Below are 15804 nucleotides of genomic sequence, written 5' to 3' on the forward strand. Positions count from 1 at the left end.
AATTTTGGTCTCATCTGTCCAGAGCACCTACTTCCACATGTTTGCTGTGCTCCCTTCAGGGCCTGAGACGAATTGTAATTTAGACTTCCTATGTTTTTCTTTTGACGGTGACTTCCTACTTGCCACTAGGGCTGAACAATGAATCGCATTTGCAATATAATCGCAATTTTAACTACATAAGAATTATGTCAGACGCTTCCTTTAGGTGTCGGTAAAATGTTCAAAGTGGGTTTGCCTCCACATGGAAGAGAAGACAGTTGCAGCAGTGAGATAATCTAATTTTATTATTTGTTTCAGAGTTTGTATAATCATAATTTTTACCGGAAACTTTCAGGAATCTCACCATAGCATTACTGGTCAAACTGATTAATACATAGACTTGATTGTTGGTTGCACTTTATGTTCAACAAGGATTGATGTCCAACTCAACAAGCTATTCTCTTGAATAATATTCTGATTCATAAAAACAGTAAAATGTCTTGTTTTCAACGGTCCTTCTTTACAAACATCTTTATCTGCAGGGCATTTTTGTTGCTTGTGGTTAATGCAGAGAAAAGTCCAAATTGACTCACCATCGCAAATATGGTTGAAATATATCACAGTTTAAATTTTTGGCAAGATTCTCCATAAAGGCCAAATTTGTGAAATGAAGCACTAATATAGGCCTGTCAACAGATTCTGACACCTTAGCTGTAGACCTGTGCAGGTCCTCCAGATTATACCTCTGTCCTGCCAGTTCAGGTGAGCAGCGGTGGCCTGGCAGGCTTGCAGCGGTGCCGATACACTGAACAGAGCCCTGTGAGATGTTCTAAATTTGGGATATTCTTCTCTGAAGATCTCTAAAATCTTACTCTGATTTAAACCCATCCCGACCTGTCTGCTGGGTTCCTTGGTCTTCTTGATGCCATTTGTTCTCAGATACGGTCACACCTACCGCAAGCAAGTCAGAGTTTTCCTGTTGATCAACTTCCATTATACGCTTCATGTTTCGCTCTCTCGGAAATAAGTTGAGCGGACAACGCGGCAAAATTTTGCCCAGCTCAAGGAGGATTCATTTATGTGTATCTTTATTTGTTAATACATGTCATACATATCCTGATATCTATATATGATATCAGTCTTACTAAAACACAATATTTGAGCTTTCAAGATGGCTGCAGGACGCGCATATTTTGCCCCGTGGGCAATGTGAGCAGAGATGCAGGGGAACCACTATCTGATGGGGGAACGTAGTTTGAGGTAACACCCCGGTTCCTCGTGTCTGTTCATCTAACTATGGTGGCCATGGATTTTACCGGGGCGAGGAGCGGTCCTGTATGTAATGTGGAAAGCCGAACAACGGCGTCAACACCTCTGGGTCTACCAGATCCTCCAGAGACGCACCGGGTTCAGCGAGTACCACCACCTGTAGCTGCATCTGGATGACGGTCACTTCCATCCAATTGTTGGTTTGGGGTGCGCTGTGCTTTCCGTCTGACCGGACACTTTATGTGCAAACCTGTTTTATCTAAAAAAAAAAAATAAAAATAAAAATAAAAAAAAATATTATGTGTGGTGACTCTCAGGCTTTGAAAATTGGCCGACTATTTTAAAATCTTGCCGTGTGAACCAGCCTTTGACAAAATCCTGAGGCCTTCACAGAACAGCTGGAGCTATACTGAGATTATAACACACCCACCTGGCTGCTTACTAACTAGGCAGCTTCCAAAGGAAGTTGGCTTTGGATTTTATGTAGGGGTGTCAGCATAGAGGGATCTGAATACAGATATACACCAGACTTTTCAGATTTTAATTGGTTAAAACAGAAATAAAATGTATCGCCTTCCATTCACTTCACAGCTTTGCACAAGTTTGTTTTGTTTTATCATTTTTATTATACCACATTGATTTTGTGGTTGTACTGGGACTGTTTGGCATTCTAGATGCCAAACTATGGCTGTTACTCAATACTCTGTTTAAAAGCAGGAGACCTCAAAGTAATGCACTGAATATATAATAAAACAGTAGTGGTATACAGCCATATGACTGTATGTAGACTTTTTTTTTTTATCATGTTGTGGATATCTTCACTCTAATTTCTGTTTTGAGTAAATTCAGTGCCATCTGGGTTCTGTTCTGTTTCTGTCCAACATGCTTTAAAAGTTGACAGTACGGTTTAGTATCTCAGCTAGTTTCCATATTTGAGGAATTTTCCTTGCAACTAAAGCATTTTGTGGTTGCTGGTTTTAATTCAGGCAAAATAATTCAAAGACTTTTTCAGTTTTCTACTCAAATTTGTGTTTCTTGTACAGTGTTTTACTTGGAAGTTTTCTATATTTGAAACCGTTTTCCTTGCACCTTAGGAAATTCAAGTGCTGTTTTTTTATTTTATTTTTTGTCGATTTTATTATTTTGCTGCATCTGAACTTGTAATTTTAGTAATCGCTAATGACTCGGAGCCGAGGACCACATTGACATTGATCAGAGCAGAGTTGAAAGCGAGAATGAAGATCAGACTTGTTATTCCAAATTTAGGCCAGAACGAAAGCAGGAAGAAATAATGAGCACACCTTACAAATGTTAAATATTTATGATAGAAATAGCACCGTCAAGTCTCAAGGTTTGAGAAGAGCTCTGATTATCCAAGCGTGGAACGGGTTCGACTGGTATCGGCTTCACAGACAGCTTCAATGCTTCTGTGTTGAATTATTGAAAGAAGACCACTGTGATGCTCAGATGTGGATGAAAGCTGAGGCGAGAGGAAAAGGTGGAGCTCAGGTCACTCCAAGCGAAGGTTTAAACGGAGCGGTGGGAGAAAAAATGGATTGACTTTGATGTGGCCTTTCGGGGAGAGATGATAGCACTCCATCTCAGTCAAGAGATGAGAGGCAGACGAGATCAGAATTATTTTTCACTGGAGCACCCTTCAGGCATAAAAAGCTTTAAGCAGCCTGGTGAAAGAACCTCCATGCATTGCCAAAACTTTTTTTTATGGCAGGCTATAGATGTAAATAACCCATCTTTGTTGCTTTGGAAGCACAGAGCATCAATTTTTTACAACTTCACATTGGGAGGATGCAGTTTCTAGACAGACTGGCTTTAGAAGCAAGGACTCTAATCAATGGACCCAATAGAGCCAAACTAAAAATAGGTAATTGAAACAAACTGGATACCTGATTGATGTCTAAATTTTATGTATAATTCCCGTTTCTCTCTGACGTAATCTGTTGAAGGGAAGTTATTGGTATTGGTTCCCTTGGCTCTAATAGAAAGACGTCATGATCGTGAGCTTGTTGAAAATTAAAGAATCGGAATGGAAGCTGTAATCAGATGTACGGCGATTGTTTTAACAGACATTAACTATTTTAAAACACGGACCAGGTTCAACAGCTGTTCTAACGTCTGCCTCGCTTACTAAAGACCTAGGTATCACGTTCAGGACGATGTCAAAACGGTTGTTGACAAAATGTTATAAGGGATTTCATGAAGTCATCACTGCTGAGAGCTGAGGCTGTGTAAGAGTGGCTGCTGTAGTTAAAAGAAACCTCATTAGTTGTGTTCCTCTAATACTGAGGAGAAATGTGAGGTATTGGCCAAAATGGTCTTTATACAACCCAACTATTTTCCAGACAATGCAGAGCACCGTTCATCTCTAATTTCCTAGAAGTGTTCTTTTAAAGTATGCTACTCTGGGTGCCAGCCATCTATGACGGATTACCTTCTTTTTCAAGGGGGCTACTCTGCCTAATGCTACGCACTTTGAAGTGGTAACACTATGAGCAAGAACGAAAATACGGGAGGGAGTAGAAATGAGGTTGCTTCCCTCTGCTGTGTTGTCCTGTGATGCTAAGGAAATTAACAGTGAAACAAATTGTTTTAAGGTTGTTTCAGCACGGCATGATAAAGCTCTACTATAATGAAATAACAGGGGGTAGGGTACTGTTTTAGATTAAATGCAAATGAAGTTGTCAGACAGCACCGGGTTGTGAGGCTATACTGTTTAATGTTAAAACTCAGCTGTTTGTCAACACAGGGTCAAGAGTATGAAGACAGCAGTCAGTATGTCTCTGAATGTTTTGAGCAAAGCCGGTTGAATTTAAATGAACATTAAAGGTTATATTTAGCTTTTAAATTTTAATAGAATTGTAGTTATTAATTAGCTTTGGATTAATCAATAAATCTGACTGAAAGATGGCTGCTTCTCCTGCTCCTCGCCCAGTATTTTGAGGAAGAGGAAGATATGAATATTTACTCTCACTCATACTATTATTGTCCTTCTGCTGCAGAAAGGTTTCTGAGAGACAAAATAATCTGATTATCACAAATCAAGTCATTCACTAAGTAAATCTCTCTACACTAAGTGTAGATCGAGATCTTATGTTCAACAAACCCCATTTGTTTTTTTTTTGTCCACTATAAGTACTTTTATGACATTTCATGATCTATTCCCTTTATGTTTTTTTTTAATCAATTTAATTTGGGCCAAGGGCAAAACCATATTTATGTATTGGGTGGGTGACTGTACTATCCTTGCACCTTTAGTGTCAGTAATTCTTTGTTGTAAAGCTGTATCTTTAAAATCTGACAAATTTTTATCAGATTTTTTTTTTTATTTTTAAAAAAAATTTTTTATTTATACATTTTTTTTAAATGCTTTGTTTTTCTGTTCAAGAAATCTTGTAGGTGAATTCACCACTTCATAAACAGTTTCATAATCCGGTGACTTCATAATGTTGTATTATTGACACTTATCAGCCACAGGATTCATCAACGGCAAGTTGTGTTGATATAAATCACAGATGGACCCGCAGTGTCGCTTTTGTTTGTGCTCAAAAATCCACACCAGTTCTTGATAAATTACTTTTGCTACATAATTCGGACTCTCTTTTCCTGAACTAAAGATCCAGAACATTTTAAGTCACTGCAAAAGATCAAAAATCTGTCTGAAAAGCTCACGTTTTATGTGGAGAAAACTATTTGGATGATTTTGCCATCCTTACGTTAAACAACATGGGCACATAGAGGATAAAAAATTTTCTAAATGAAAAGTTTTTTTTTTTTTACCATTCTTTTACTATTGTCTTACTTTCCTTCTTACCAAAGTTTCCCCGCTCTGCTCTTTCAGCTGGAAAGATGGCCTGGGCTTCTGTGCACTCATTCATCGACACCGTCCAGAACTCATAGACTATGGAAAACTGCGCAAGGTGAGCGAGTTCATTTTCCTCCCTATAAAGCTAAACTCATGATTATTGTGAAAGAACTAAGGGGCTAATTATTTCTCCTCTGACCAAAAAGCGAAAAATCTATTTTTTTTTTTTTTTTTTTTTTTGCTAAAATGCTTTTTTAAACCAATTCTTAGTTTTTAAGACAGACTAAAGCCTAATTGCTGAGTTTAAGGATCGCTGTGGTCTGCTGTTGACAGGATGACCCCATGACCAACCTGAACACCGCCTTTGACGTGGCAGAGAAGTACCTGGACATCCCTAAAATGTTGGATGCAGAAGGTGAGCTGGCATGAAAGTCAAAATGTGAAAGAATAGAATGGAAAGCAGAGTTTTTCCCACATTAGAAGACCAAAACATACTCTCTGGAGAGCTGCTCAGCAGGCTAAACATTCATAGCAGGAGAAGGGGAGGGGGTGGTTCAGCACAACCCAGTTATTGTAATTTTTGGCACTCTGCAATCTGGCAGCCATATCTGCCTTATGATGCTTTGCAGAGGTGTGAAAATGAGCCAAGCGTTTTGTCATGTTACAAGCACAAACTTTAGTGTATTCTATTTGGTTTTATGTGAACTACAAATTAGCAAGTTTAGTCAGAGGTTCTAAATTAAATTGAGGTCTGGACTTCAACTAGACCATTGCAACAAATAAATCTGCTTTGATCTAAACCAGTCCATGGTAGCTCTGGCTGCATGTCTGGAGTTTGTCCCGCTGGAAGGCGAGCCTTTTTTCTCCCTGGATTGCCCTGTGTTTAACTCCATAGGGCTGGATGATACAGAAATAAAGCATGCCGATAAAATAAAAATTATATTGATCGATATCAATAATTATCAACAGTCAAAACATATTTTAAGTGCAGCCCTGGCCATTTTAATCTGTTGCTTAGCGACCTATTTTTAGATACAGAACACACTACAAACTCAACCCTTTATTCAACCAACTTTTTTTTATCAAAACTGCAAGTTTTTAAAAAAGAAAAAAGAACGAGTGGTGTCTGAACTCTTTAAAGGGGGCTGAGCTTGGTGACAGAGCATTCCTGGGTCTGCATTGTGATTGGTTGGGAGGATGTAATGAGTAATATTAACCTACACGATAGGCTAGAATGTAAAAGGAAGGAAAACTGTTATTCTATTGAACTTTTTATTGACCCTATTTTCTATCGATCGGTATATATCCTTATTGAATTATCGTCCAGCCCTATAGCTCCATCCGTTGCATCAACTCTGACCAGAAGAACCAAACATTTCAGCAGCATTATTCTACCACTACCACGTTTGACAGTTTGACTTTTTCACCTCGCTTATCATTTTGTAAGGAGGCCAAAAAAATTAATTTTGGTCTCAGCTGACCAGAGCTCCATCTTCCACATGTTAGCCGTATCCCCCTGAATGGCTTGTCACAGATAAGACATCTAATGGCTTTCTCTTAGCAACAATAATGTTGCTGTTTTGTGAAGTCCAGATTTGTGGAGCTTAGAACGGCCCTGTTGACAGATTCTCCACGCAAGCGTGTTGATCGGATTTTATCGAAGAGCTTTAGAGGGAAAGGTCTCAAATACAAATGTATAGAATTATGCTTACATTGGTCTATCATATAAATTCTCAACACAGACACTTGTGGTTGCAACGTGACAAAATAAAAAAAAGTTGAAGGGGTATGATATTTTCTCTAAACTTGGCTCATTCTGCTGTCTGGAAGAGTATGTTTTGGGTTCCATGTTGCAGCTGTGCACACAGTGAGGATCTTTTCTGAGGAATGTATACAGCCAGTGCGTTTTGTACAAATAAATGAAGCCTCATTGACGTCATCGTGTATGCTCGGCTCTTGTGAGGGGCCGCTACGAATAATATCTGTGTTTCTGTGAGAAAGGACCGCAAAGATTAACTGAAATCCTCCCGAACAAAGCACATCTGGCCCATTTGTTCCTCAGTCATACATACAAGTTATGCGATGAGCTCTACTTCCGGTCCCTGGATTTAGCAACTTTGACGTCCTCCTGACCTTTCATGCTCCACATCACCCCAACCCCTGACCTGCTCTCTTTCCCACAGACATTGTGGGCACTGCCCGTCCGGATGAGAAGGCCATCATGACCTACGTCTCTAGCTTCTACCACGCCTTTTCAGGCGCCCAAAAGGTATCCTGGATGCAGAGTCCTCTCCCTCACCTCCCCCCTTTTTTTCCCCCAAAACCTGTCTGTCTGCGTGGGCGGGTGGGGGTGTGTGTCTCTCTTTAACAGTACTCTTCTCTCTGCAGTGCACAGCGCTCCTTTAGTTTCCGCATGGTACACGCCACCACAAATGCATGATGGGACAACATCTGTGTTGTTACAGCCAATGAGCACAAGCGTGCCTCCAGTCTGCGCTGTTGTTTCGCCGCCGCAGGCCCCTGATTTAGGTTTCCTTTGGCTAAGCAGAAGCTGAGCAGGACGGCGCGGCAGAGCGCCTCTGATCTGACTGATGGTGATTGTCTGTGAATAACGACAGTGGTTGACACAAATTTGCCCGACGTCTCGCACCGAGGGAGGGAAATGTGCCCGTTTTAAGCGGACGGCTCTGTTTAACCTTCAGAGTGACGGCTCAAATCGAGAGGGGAAGGGCTGAGTGAAATAAAAACTGGCACTTCAAAGTCAAAACAGGGAGCTACCAGTTGGCTTTAATGACCCGTCTGGTTTCGGTGCGTCCGTCTGTCTTCTCGTCTCTCTAAGAGACACATCGGTCGGGCGATAAACGGTCGTCGGGGCTGACAGCCGCCGTAATGTGTTGCAGAATCTTCCTGGGGGCCCGTCAGTCTCTCCTCCTCGGCTGCTTTTAAGCAAGTCAACGAGGAAAAAGTTAGCGTTTCTAACTGTAAAGGGTTGAGAGGCCCCCGTGGTCAGACCACAGCTGCACCCTTTAACTGCATCACAGATCGGAGTTTATGGTGAAAAGCTTTAAAAACACGCCAACAAAATGACTAGCATCCTGTAGTCATTTTTACTTTGCGCTCCCGCCTTCCACTTAAACGCTCAACGCTTCAAACTGGAAACTTCATGCGGACTGGAGGAACCTTGTGACTCATGATTGCGCCCCCAGCTGGCCCCTTTGGTTCTCTGCACACTTTTACTCTGCATTTTTCTCCTCTCTGTCCTCTCTCCATTTCCTCTGTTCTCCTGGGCAGATATCGTTAGCACCTTGAGGCCCGATGAGAAGGCCGTCATGACGTATGTGTCATGTTACTACCACGCATTCTCAGGCAAACAGAAGGTGAGATTTAAACCAAAAGTACCAATAAATCCAATAGCTTCAATACTAGCAGGAAAATGAAAGCGCCCGTTCGTTAAGTGTTAGCACTAACAATTCATCTTAGAAGTGAATATTAAAACGATGAATGCGGTATTTAAGGGAAAAAACTGTGAACATTTCTTTTCATTTTAATTGTTTTATCCTGTTGAAGCAATGCGGTTATAGAAGTTTGAATACAGTCATCTTGGTCATTACCGTTATATTTCCTGATCTTTAATGATGGATTGGACTTGATTATTATTATTATTATTATTATTATTCAAGTGTGGAATGAATATCAATAAATAACTTCAGTAAGATATAAAAAAAAAAAAAAAAAAAAAAAACAAGAACTGGTTGCACAAGTTTGAATTTATTGTGAATTCTCTTGAACCCAGACAGGGTCATAATTCAACCAGGGCTCCTACACTGTCCTAAAGTCTGCAAAAGAATGGAATGTGCTTTTATAACTTACTTGGTCTGGATAAGAAGGGAAGAATTTAAACTATGAAATAGGACTTTCCAGATGTTTTCCTTCTTCTATTTATAAAATAAATAAATGGATTAATACCTAAAATGTGGTGGTTTTTGCATTGGTTTATATTAATTTAACTTTCATTATCTTTGGATTGCCAAATTGCGCATTGATTTCAAAATTTGACAGATAAGCATTTGCTTTGCAAACTAATTCCACACGGGGTTTAAAAAAATTTTTTTTTGGCTGTTACTGGTTCAACTGGAGCTGTGTTGCTTAAGCAGGGTCGCTTAAATAACTTTGTAAAAGAGTTGTGAATAAGATAAAGTTACCAAAGTTCACAGAGTGGGCTTTAAAGAAGCTACGTCAATCTACAACTCTAGGAATTGATCTAATTTAGTTTCTGTAAGCTGCAAAAGTAGAGAAATGACCGAATACATCATTAAACTGATGACTATTTAGCATTGTGTTGTTTTCTTAACTACACTTCAAGCACTTTCAAGGTTAAAAACAGGAACAAGAAATTTCAGTCTGGAAAGATATTGAATTTTGTGTAGAAAAATATGTAGGAACACTTTTACGTATGTGCAGAATTATTGTTAACCTACTGGTTACCTACTTGATTGAAAGCCAGGAAACCAACTAATTTTAAAAGTGCTGCCATTTTTGATCAGAGGAACGGTGAAACATCTGGCCAGGATGATGCCAGGACCTTACAGATGAAAAGAAAAAAAAAGCACGAAGCATCTCTGCAACCGGTGAAAATAATCATTTAGGTCATTTACACCCATGATGGGTGTATGTTACCGTTTCCCTGTAAATTGACCAATGTAATATTCAATAGTGGTGACTGTTCTGTTTCTCTCTGCTGCGTAGGGCTTTTTGGCGCGGACACGCTGCCACCATTTATAGTAAAGCTTCACTTTTATCTCGTGTTGTGTGCCTGCAGCCAGCAGCTGTTTTCTGAGTGGGTTCAAGAAGAGCTCTAGTGGTCTAGTGTTGGTCTAGTCAGCTTAAGTGGGAGATCGGTTAAAGAAAGTTTTATAGTTTCAGATCTGTGAGATTAATTTCATGCAGCACCAGGCGGTGTGACTGCATACACTTATATTTGTCCTCCTTCAGACCTCCCTATCTGTTTTCTTTCAGTTCGACAGATTTCCCCACCCTCCGTTATACATTATAGCAAAGAAGGGCTGAATCCACTGAGGAGCTAACAAACAGTGGTCACATGCTTGGGGTATCCTGCTCTATCTCTCAGGGACGGGGTCCTTGTCCTAATAGGACAACGGGTTCTCCTGAGAAGCCTCAATCTGTAAGCCGGTGTTTGCGGCCACACTCAACTACGGTGCTGGCATAGATTTCACATAAAACCAGGGAGGTGGAGCAGCTGTTTCTCCTCCTCCTGTCTAACACGTTAGATTGCAGCCTGTGGGCAGACGTTTTTCCCATAAACACCTTCCACCTCACATTACTGGATTGGCTTGTGTTTGGATATTATCGCCATCATTTTTATTGCCTGAAGTTGCAAACAAGCCTGTTGGCTTTTAAGGCCGGCTCTTATATTTAAAGACAGCACTTCGAAAGTTTTAGCTATTTTTGTGCTTTGGATGTTTTAAATGGTTATCTTTATTTAGAATTTTTTTTTCTCACCACGAGGCAAAAACGCAAGCCAAGATCTCCTACTTGCCACTGAATAAACTTTACGCTGCAGCCATGAAGCCGCAGGTTTACAGTTTGTAGGTAAACTTATGATCAAATGAATATATTTCTCACTAAAGGATTTCTGATCTTAGTTGTCCATTTATTTGTCATGCGGTCAGCGCTTAGTAAAACATATTGGCCACATTGGCTTGCTAGGTGAAAAGCTTTGGCTTTAACCAGCAGCTCTTATTTTGGCCTCCTGTCCACTCGCTCTGATGTCAGAACAAAAAGCAACATGAAGGAGGTCAGGGCTCTAGGTTAGCTGGCCCGCCGCGCAAACATTTGCTCACAGAAGCACAACCTGCACATCCTGGCTTTCCTTTTAAGGCAGCTCCTCTGCTCCTGCTGGAGCCTTCAGAGGGAATCGGGCTGAGCCAAGTTTCCCTTGTGATGTTTAGACAAAAGAGGCTGGAGGCAGCCCTTGCCCCTGGGATGCCAGAGTCTGAGCTGTGAAACGGGGGATGGAAGGAGTTTTGAGACTATTTGGTTTTTATCTGCGCTTTTTGTAAGGACGTGGCTGTCGCCCTTTAATCTAATCAGTTTCCCTTCAAGGCCTAAGCCTCTAAAACCCTGGTTGAGAACTTTTATCTGATCTTATCTGAGCTTTCATTTCTCAACCAAATCAGCTTCATTTTCTTCCAAACTTTGCATGCTGCTCTTATTGGTGCCTACATTTTCCCTCTATGCCTACAATTCAAAGCTGTTCAATTCATTTTATTTATCTGCAACTTCCAACAAGTATTTTAAGGGACTTTACGAGACACACGGGTTAAATTCATGTCAGGTTCTAGATAATCCAGATTGAGTTGAAATTAACCAGCACAATCTAATGATATGGTCACGTTCAGATTTAATGCATTTTGATTCACTCCTGAATATGCAGCACAGTTAGTCAGCTGCTCACATAGTGCTAGCTGGTAAATATTCGTCTAATGAAGCTGGTTATATCGGGTCATAGATTTTGCAACGATCCCTCATACCGAGCAAGCATGGGACGACCGTAGAGAGGAACAACTTCATTTTAACAGGAAGAAACCTCCAGCGGAACAGAACCAGGCTCTGTTTGAGCAGCCAAACAGAGACCGGCTGTGTTTTTTTTCCATTTTAAAAGGGATTTCTTTCTTTCCACTGTCGCCACGTTCTTGCTCAGAATAAGGGATTGCTGCACAGTCAATGACTCGATGCAACGTGGTGTCATGGGAGCGTTTCTGAGCTTGTGAATCAGCTGAGTAGTTGTACGTGTGTGTATGTGTGTGTGTGTGTGTGTGTGTGTGTGTGTGTGTGTGTGTGTGTTTTTAAATAAAAATTTTTTATGTGTCTGGAGTAACTTTTTTTTTTTCCCAGTCGAAGCTCTGAGCAGTCAGGATGTCATGTGGTTTTGTTGCAGGAGCGAATGTGTTTAGCCCTCTAGACACAAACACTTAGACTCTGATGCCTCTTAGCTGCAGCAGCTCTGGGTACTTGACTCAGTTTTTGGTCACGTTCTTAATTAGACACCAACTGAGAGTTTTCCTGATTCTATCAGTTTCAGAGCATTTGCTGATTAATTGTGTGGCTTAAAACGAGTCCTTTGGGAATTCCCAGTGGGTGGTGAGGATAAATCATTGCAGTTAAAAGTAGAAATAACAGCGACGTATCGCTCTAACTTTGCGACGCATTCTTTAGATAGATCTGCGTGGGTATTTTAGACGAGGGAACTCACACTGTTTCTGCCTCATCCCCATCTTTTAGGCTGAGACGGCGGCCAACAGGATCTGCAAGGTGCTGGCTGTTAACCAGGAGAATGAACAGCTGATGGAGGACTATGAGAAGCTGGCCAGTGATGTGAGCACTCCCTGCTTCTTTGCCTGTGTTTGCCCCTGACATTTCCTGATAAGTCCTGTTTTTATGTTTTTGTCATCGCGTTCTCTCTGAGCTCCCTCTGCCCTCCACCCTTGGGGATGTTCGTGCTCTGTTCAGGTGTAGATAAGGCAGATAACAATAAACTTGAAGCCAGACAGACAAAATCAGACTTCTTTCGAGTCCCATGAATTGTGATGATCAAACCTCTGGGCTAATGTTTGGAGAGGTTGAATATTCCTCCTTGTCTACTTCTCTACTTCAGAGTACTACTGCCTTATCAAGATTTTAAGTATAGCATAAGTGGCCCCAAGCTGTAGCTTTCTATTTACTAAATATAAATGTTAATAGATTGTTTAAATAATCTGTGGCCCGTTGAGTTTTAATTTTTATTTCCTATAAAAGGGGGAATTACTGCAAATGGTTGAGGGGGCCATCTTAACGTAACACTTTAAGACAAAGCATGATTTGCTTTTTACCATTTTAAAAATGTTTGCTAAGTCTACTGTACTCAAGGAATTGTGAGATAAAAGGTGAATTTAGATGGTGACAATTTATTAGATACATTAAGTTGCAAGAAATTAGACAAACTTTTTAGCTCACCAATAATTTCTACCTTTTCTTCCCCTCAAATACATAAATCACACCTATTTTTTTTCCCCTTTGCACTGCCACCCCCCACCAAACACACACACACACTCCCCCTGTCTTTTCCAATTACATGGCTCTTCTTTCATCTTTACTTCCCTCAACTTGTTTTTCCCTCCATCTCTGTCCTTTTATCCCTACCCTTTAACACACACACACACACACACACACACACACACACACACACACAACCCCTCAGCTGCTGGAGTGGATCCGCCGCACCATCCCCTGGCTGGAAAACAGACTGCCTGAGAACACCATGCAGGCCATGCAGCAGAAGCTGGAGGACTTCAGGGATTACCGCCGTCTCCACAAGCCGCCCAAAGTGCAGGAGAAGTGCCAGCTGGAGATCAATTTCAACACCCTTCAGACCAAACTGAGGCTCAGCAACAGACCCGCCTTCATGCCCTCGGAGGGAAAGATGGTCTCGGTACGTCACAGTAGTTTATGAAAAAGTACAATTCAAAGATGATAAAAAAAAAAAATTGCAGTCTCAGTTTGAGATCCAGTCCTGTTTTGTGCAAAGCATTTTTTAACCAAAACTTCTTTGGACCTTTAAGAGCTCAAAGAGTTGCATTATCTTACCCAAACAATGTAAGTGAAACTATAAACTCCTGTTTAAAGCTGTGTTCTGATTTTACCTTGATTTATTTATTTATTTATTTATTTTATTTTTTTAATTTGTCCCTTAGCGGGTTGAAGGCTGAAAAGCATAAAACAGAGCGACTTTGCTGAAATACGTTCAACCTTCCTGTTAACCACTCACTGTCTTGCTCTTGTGCAGCCTAAAGCAACCAGAGACATGTCTTTACAAGTCCTAGTCAGTATAATACCTTTTTACATAGCTTCTTACACATTTTGTGCAACATTTGACTTCATGTTTAAACTCTATTGATACTGAAAACCTTAGGTCTGGCTAGCTTTTGGTCTTCCATGGTTAGTAATAACCTCCGACGATTGTTGTTAGTAGCACACCATATTTGCTCTTCTTGGATATGATGCGTTCCCTCTTCAGAAAAAAAAATCAGATGTTCGAATCCCATGAACTGTTCAACAGTCATGGCTCATCAAGCTGGAAAAGTAGTCACCAGATGATTTCTGGGTCCCTCTTTGATGTTGACAGTCAATAAAAAGGTGTGCTGCGAAAGCAAATTTAAGTAAAAATGGCTCAGGTTATAAACAGTTCCCTGGATTCATTTCTGGTTCACTGCCACTGCATCATCGGGCAGCAAAAAAGCCAAGTTGGCTACCCAGCATTAAAATCCGAAATAGCAACTTTGAATGTAGTCCGGGATTGTTTTGCTCCGATCAAAAGATCACTTAGATCCAGGATTAGGATAACTATGAAATCCACTTTCTTTAGGCTTCTAAAAAACATAGTTGTCAAATTCTAATAGTAAAGAGATATTTCAGGATTTTCTGTTAAGTTGTAAGCAGGTCATATGATCTGTTTATAACTCACCTGGTAGATAACTCTTAGCATCGTTTTTTGTAGAAATGTGCTGAAGCCACAAAGTGGACTGCTATTTGCTTGCTTAATAATTATATGATCATCTTTATTTGTCATTGCATCTTTGTACATTCAAAGGAAATATGTCCTCTTAATTTAACCCATCCCTTTGGGAGCAGTGGGCTGCCTCAGTGGGTCTTGCTCAGGTACCCAGAGTGGCAGTCTGTGGGATTGGAACCAGGGAACTTGCAGCTTTCCCAGAACACAAGCGCCCTGCTCCAACGATGAGGCTGCCACTTTCCCATAAGAAAGCATTTGCAACTTTATTACAACAAATACAAACAGCTTTTATTTTTCATAAGAATTGGAAAAAAAACACCCTATCAGTCCATTTAAGTGTTCAAATACCCAAATGGTGGAATCTTTTTTTTTTTTTTTACTTTAGAGATTCTATCATTTAAAAACTGTTATTCAATTCTTTGTAATAAAATCATTTGCGTTGACATTTGGCTTGTTTTTTTTAAACTTTTAAGTAACTTAATTAAACATTGCAGTGAAAAAAAAGTCCTGCTAAGTCGTAAATATTAATATCAAACTTTAATTTAAAACCATGTAGACAAAAAATGTGCACCACAAAACAATGTATATTGAATTTTGTGGAATTACTTAAACCTATATCAAGCAAATACTGTTTGTTTTTTGTTTTTACTTCAAAAAAGTAAAAAGAATAATTTGCTAGTTGAGGGATATTTTTTCAGACAACAAAAGTTGTCAACTAGCCAAAAAACGGAGGCAATGACATCCCATACGTAACGTTACCCGTCATTTAGAAGTATCTTGTTAGCATTGTAGTTAGCTAGCAAGCTAAGCTAGCTAAATGCTTAAATTTATTTCTACAGCCAAATTAGCAGACCCAAAGAGCTCTAGTCCTAAAACCTTCATGGCGTTTTATGTCAATGTTATTTTATAAACCTTCAGATTGCCATCATGTTTGCATCGATTTGTTATTTACAGAGAAGGGAAGGAAAATGTACAGGTTAAATGGAGGTAAGAGACAGTTCACCACACTGAGCTATATAATACACTGGAGTGCTAATCACCGGCTGTTTGAACGAGTCGCTTTGAAGCCACCAGCCGCCATATTGGTACTCCCTATTTTCCTACAGTAACTAGGGAATATGTGCGCTACAGCATCGAATAACGAGGATTTTCTCATGTTCAGGGGGGG

At 40.3% G+C, this 15804-nt stretch overlaps 1 protein-coding gene across 6 annotated transcripts in view; it reads left to right on the forward strand.

The window, feature by feature from the left end:
• Positions 1-15804, forward strand: part of actn1 (actinin, alpha 1) — a 72755-nt gene that overhangs the window by 47091 nt on the left and 9860 nt on the right. For 4 of the 6 annotated variants that reach the window (XM_036150992.1, XM_012872241.3, XM_012872242.3 and 1 more), the window contains exons 6-10: positions 5105-5183; positions 5402-5483; positions 7252-7337; positions 12371-12463; positions 13326-13556. In XM_036150992.1, coding sequence (XP_036006885.1) covers positions 5105-5183; positions 5402-5483; positions 7252-7337; positions 12371-12463; positions 13326-13556 — 571 coding nt within the window. Of the gene's footprint in view, positions 1-5104; positions 5184-5401; positions 5484-7251; positions 7338-8359; positions 8446-12370; positions 12464-13325; positions 13557-15804 lie in introns of all 6 variants that reach the window. The other 2 variants (XM_012872243.3, XM_021321352.2) reach the window with 1 other exon arrangement.

Source organism: Fundulus heteroclitus, chromosome 19 (assembly GCF_011125445.2).
Source record: "Fundulus heteroclitus isolate FHET01 chromosome 19, MU-UCD_Fhet_4.1, whole genome shotgun sequence".
Classification (NCBI taxonomy): domain Eukaryota; kingdom Metazoa; phylum Chordata; class Actinopteri; order Cyprinodontiformes; family Fundulidae; genus Fundulus; species Fundulus heteroclitus.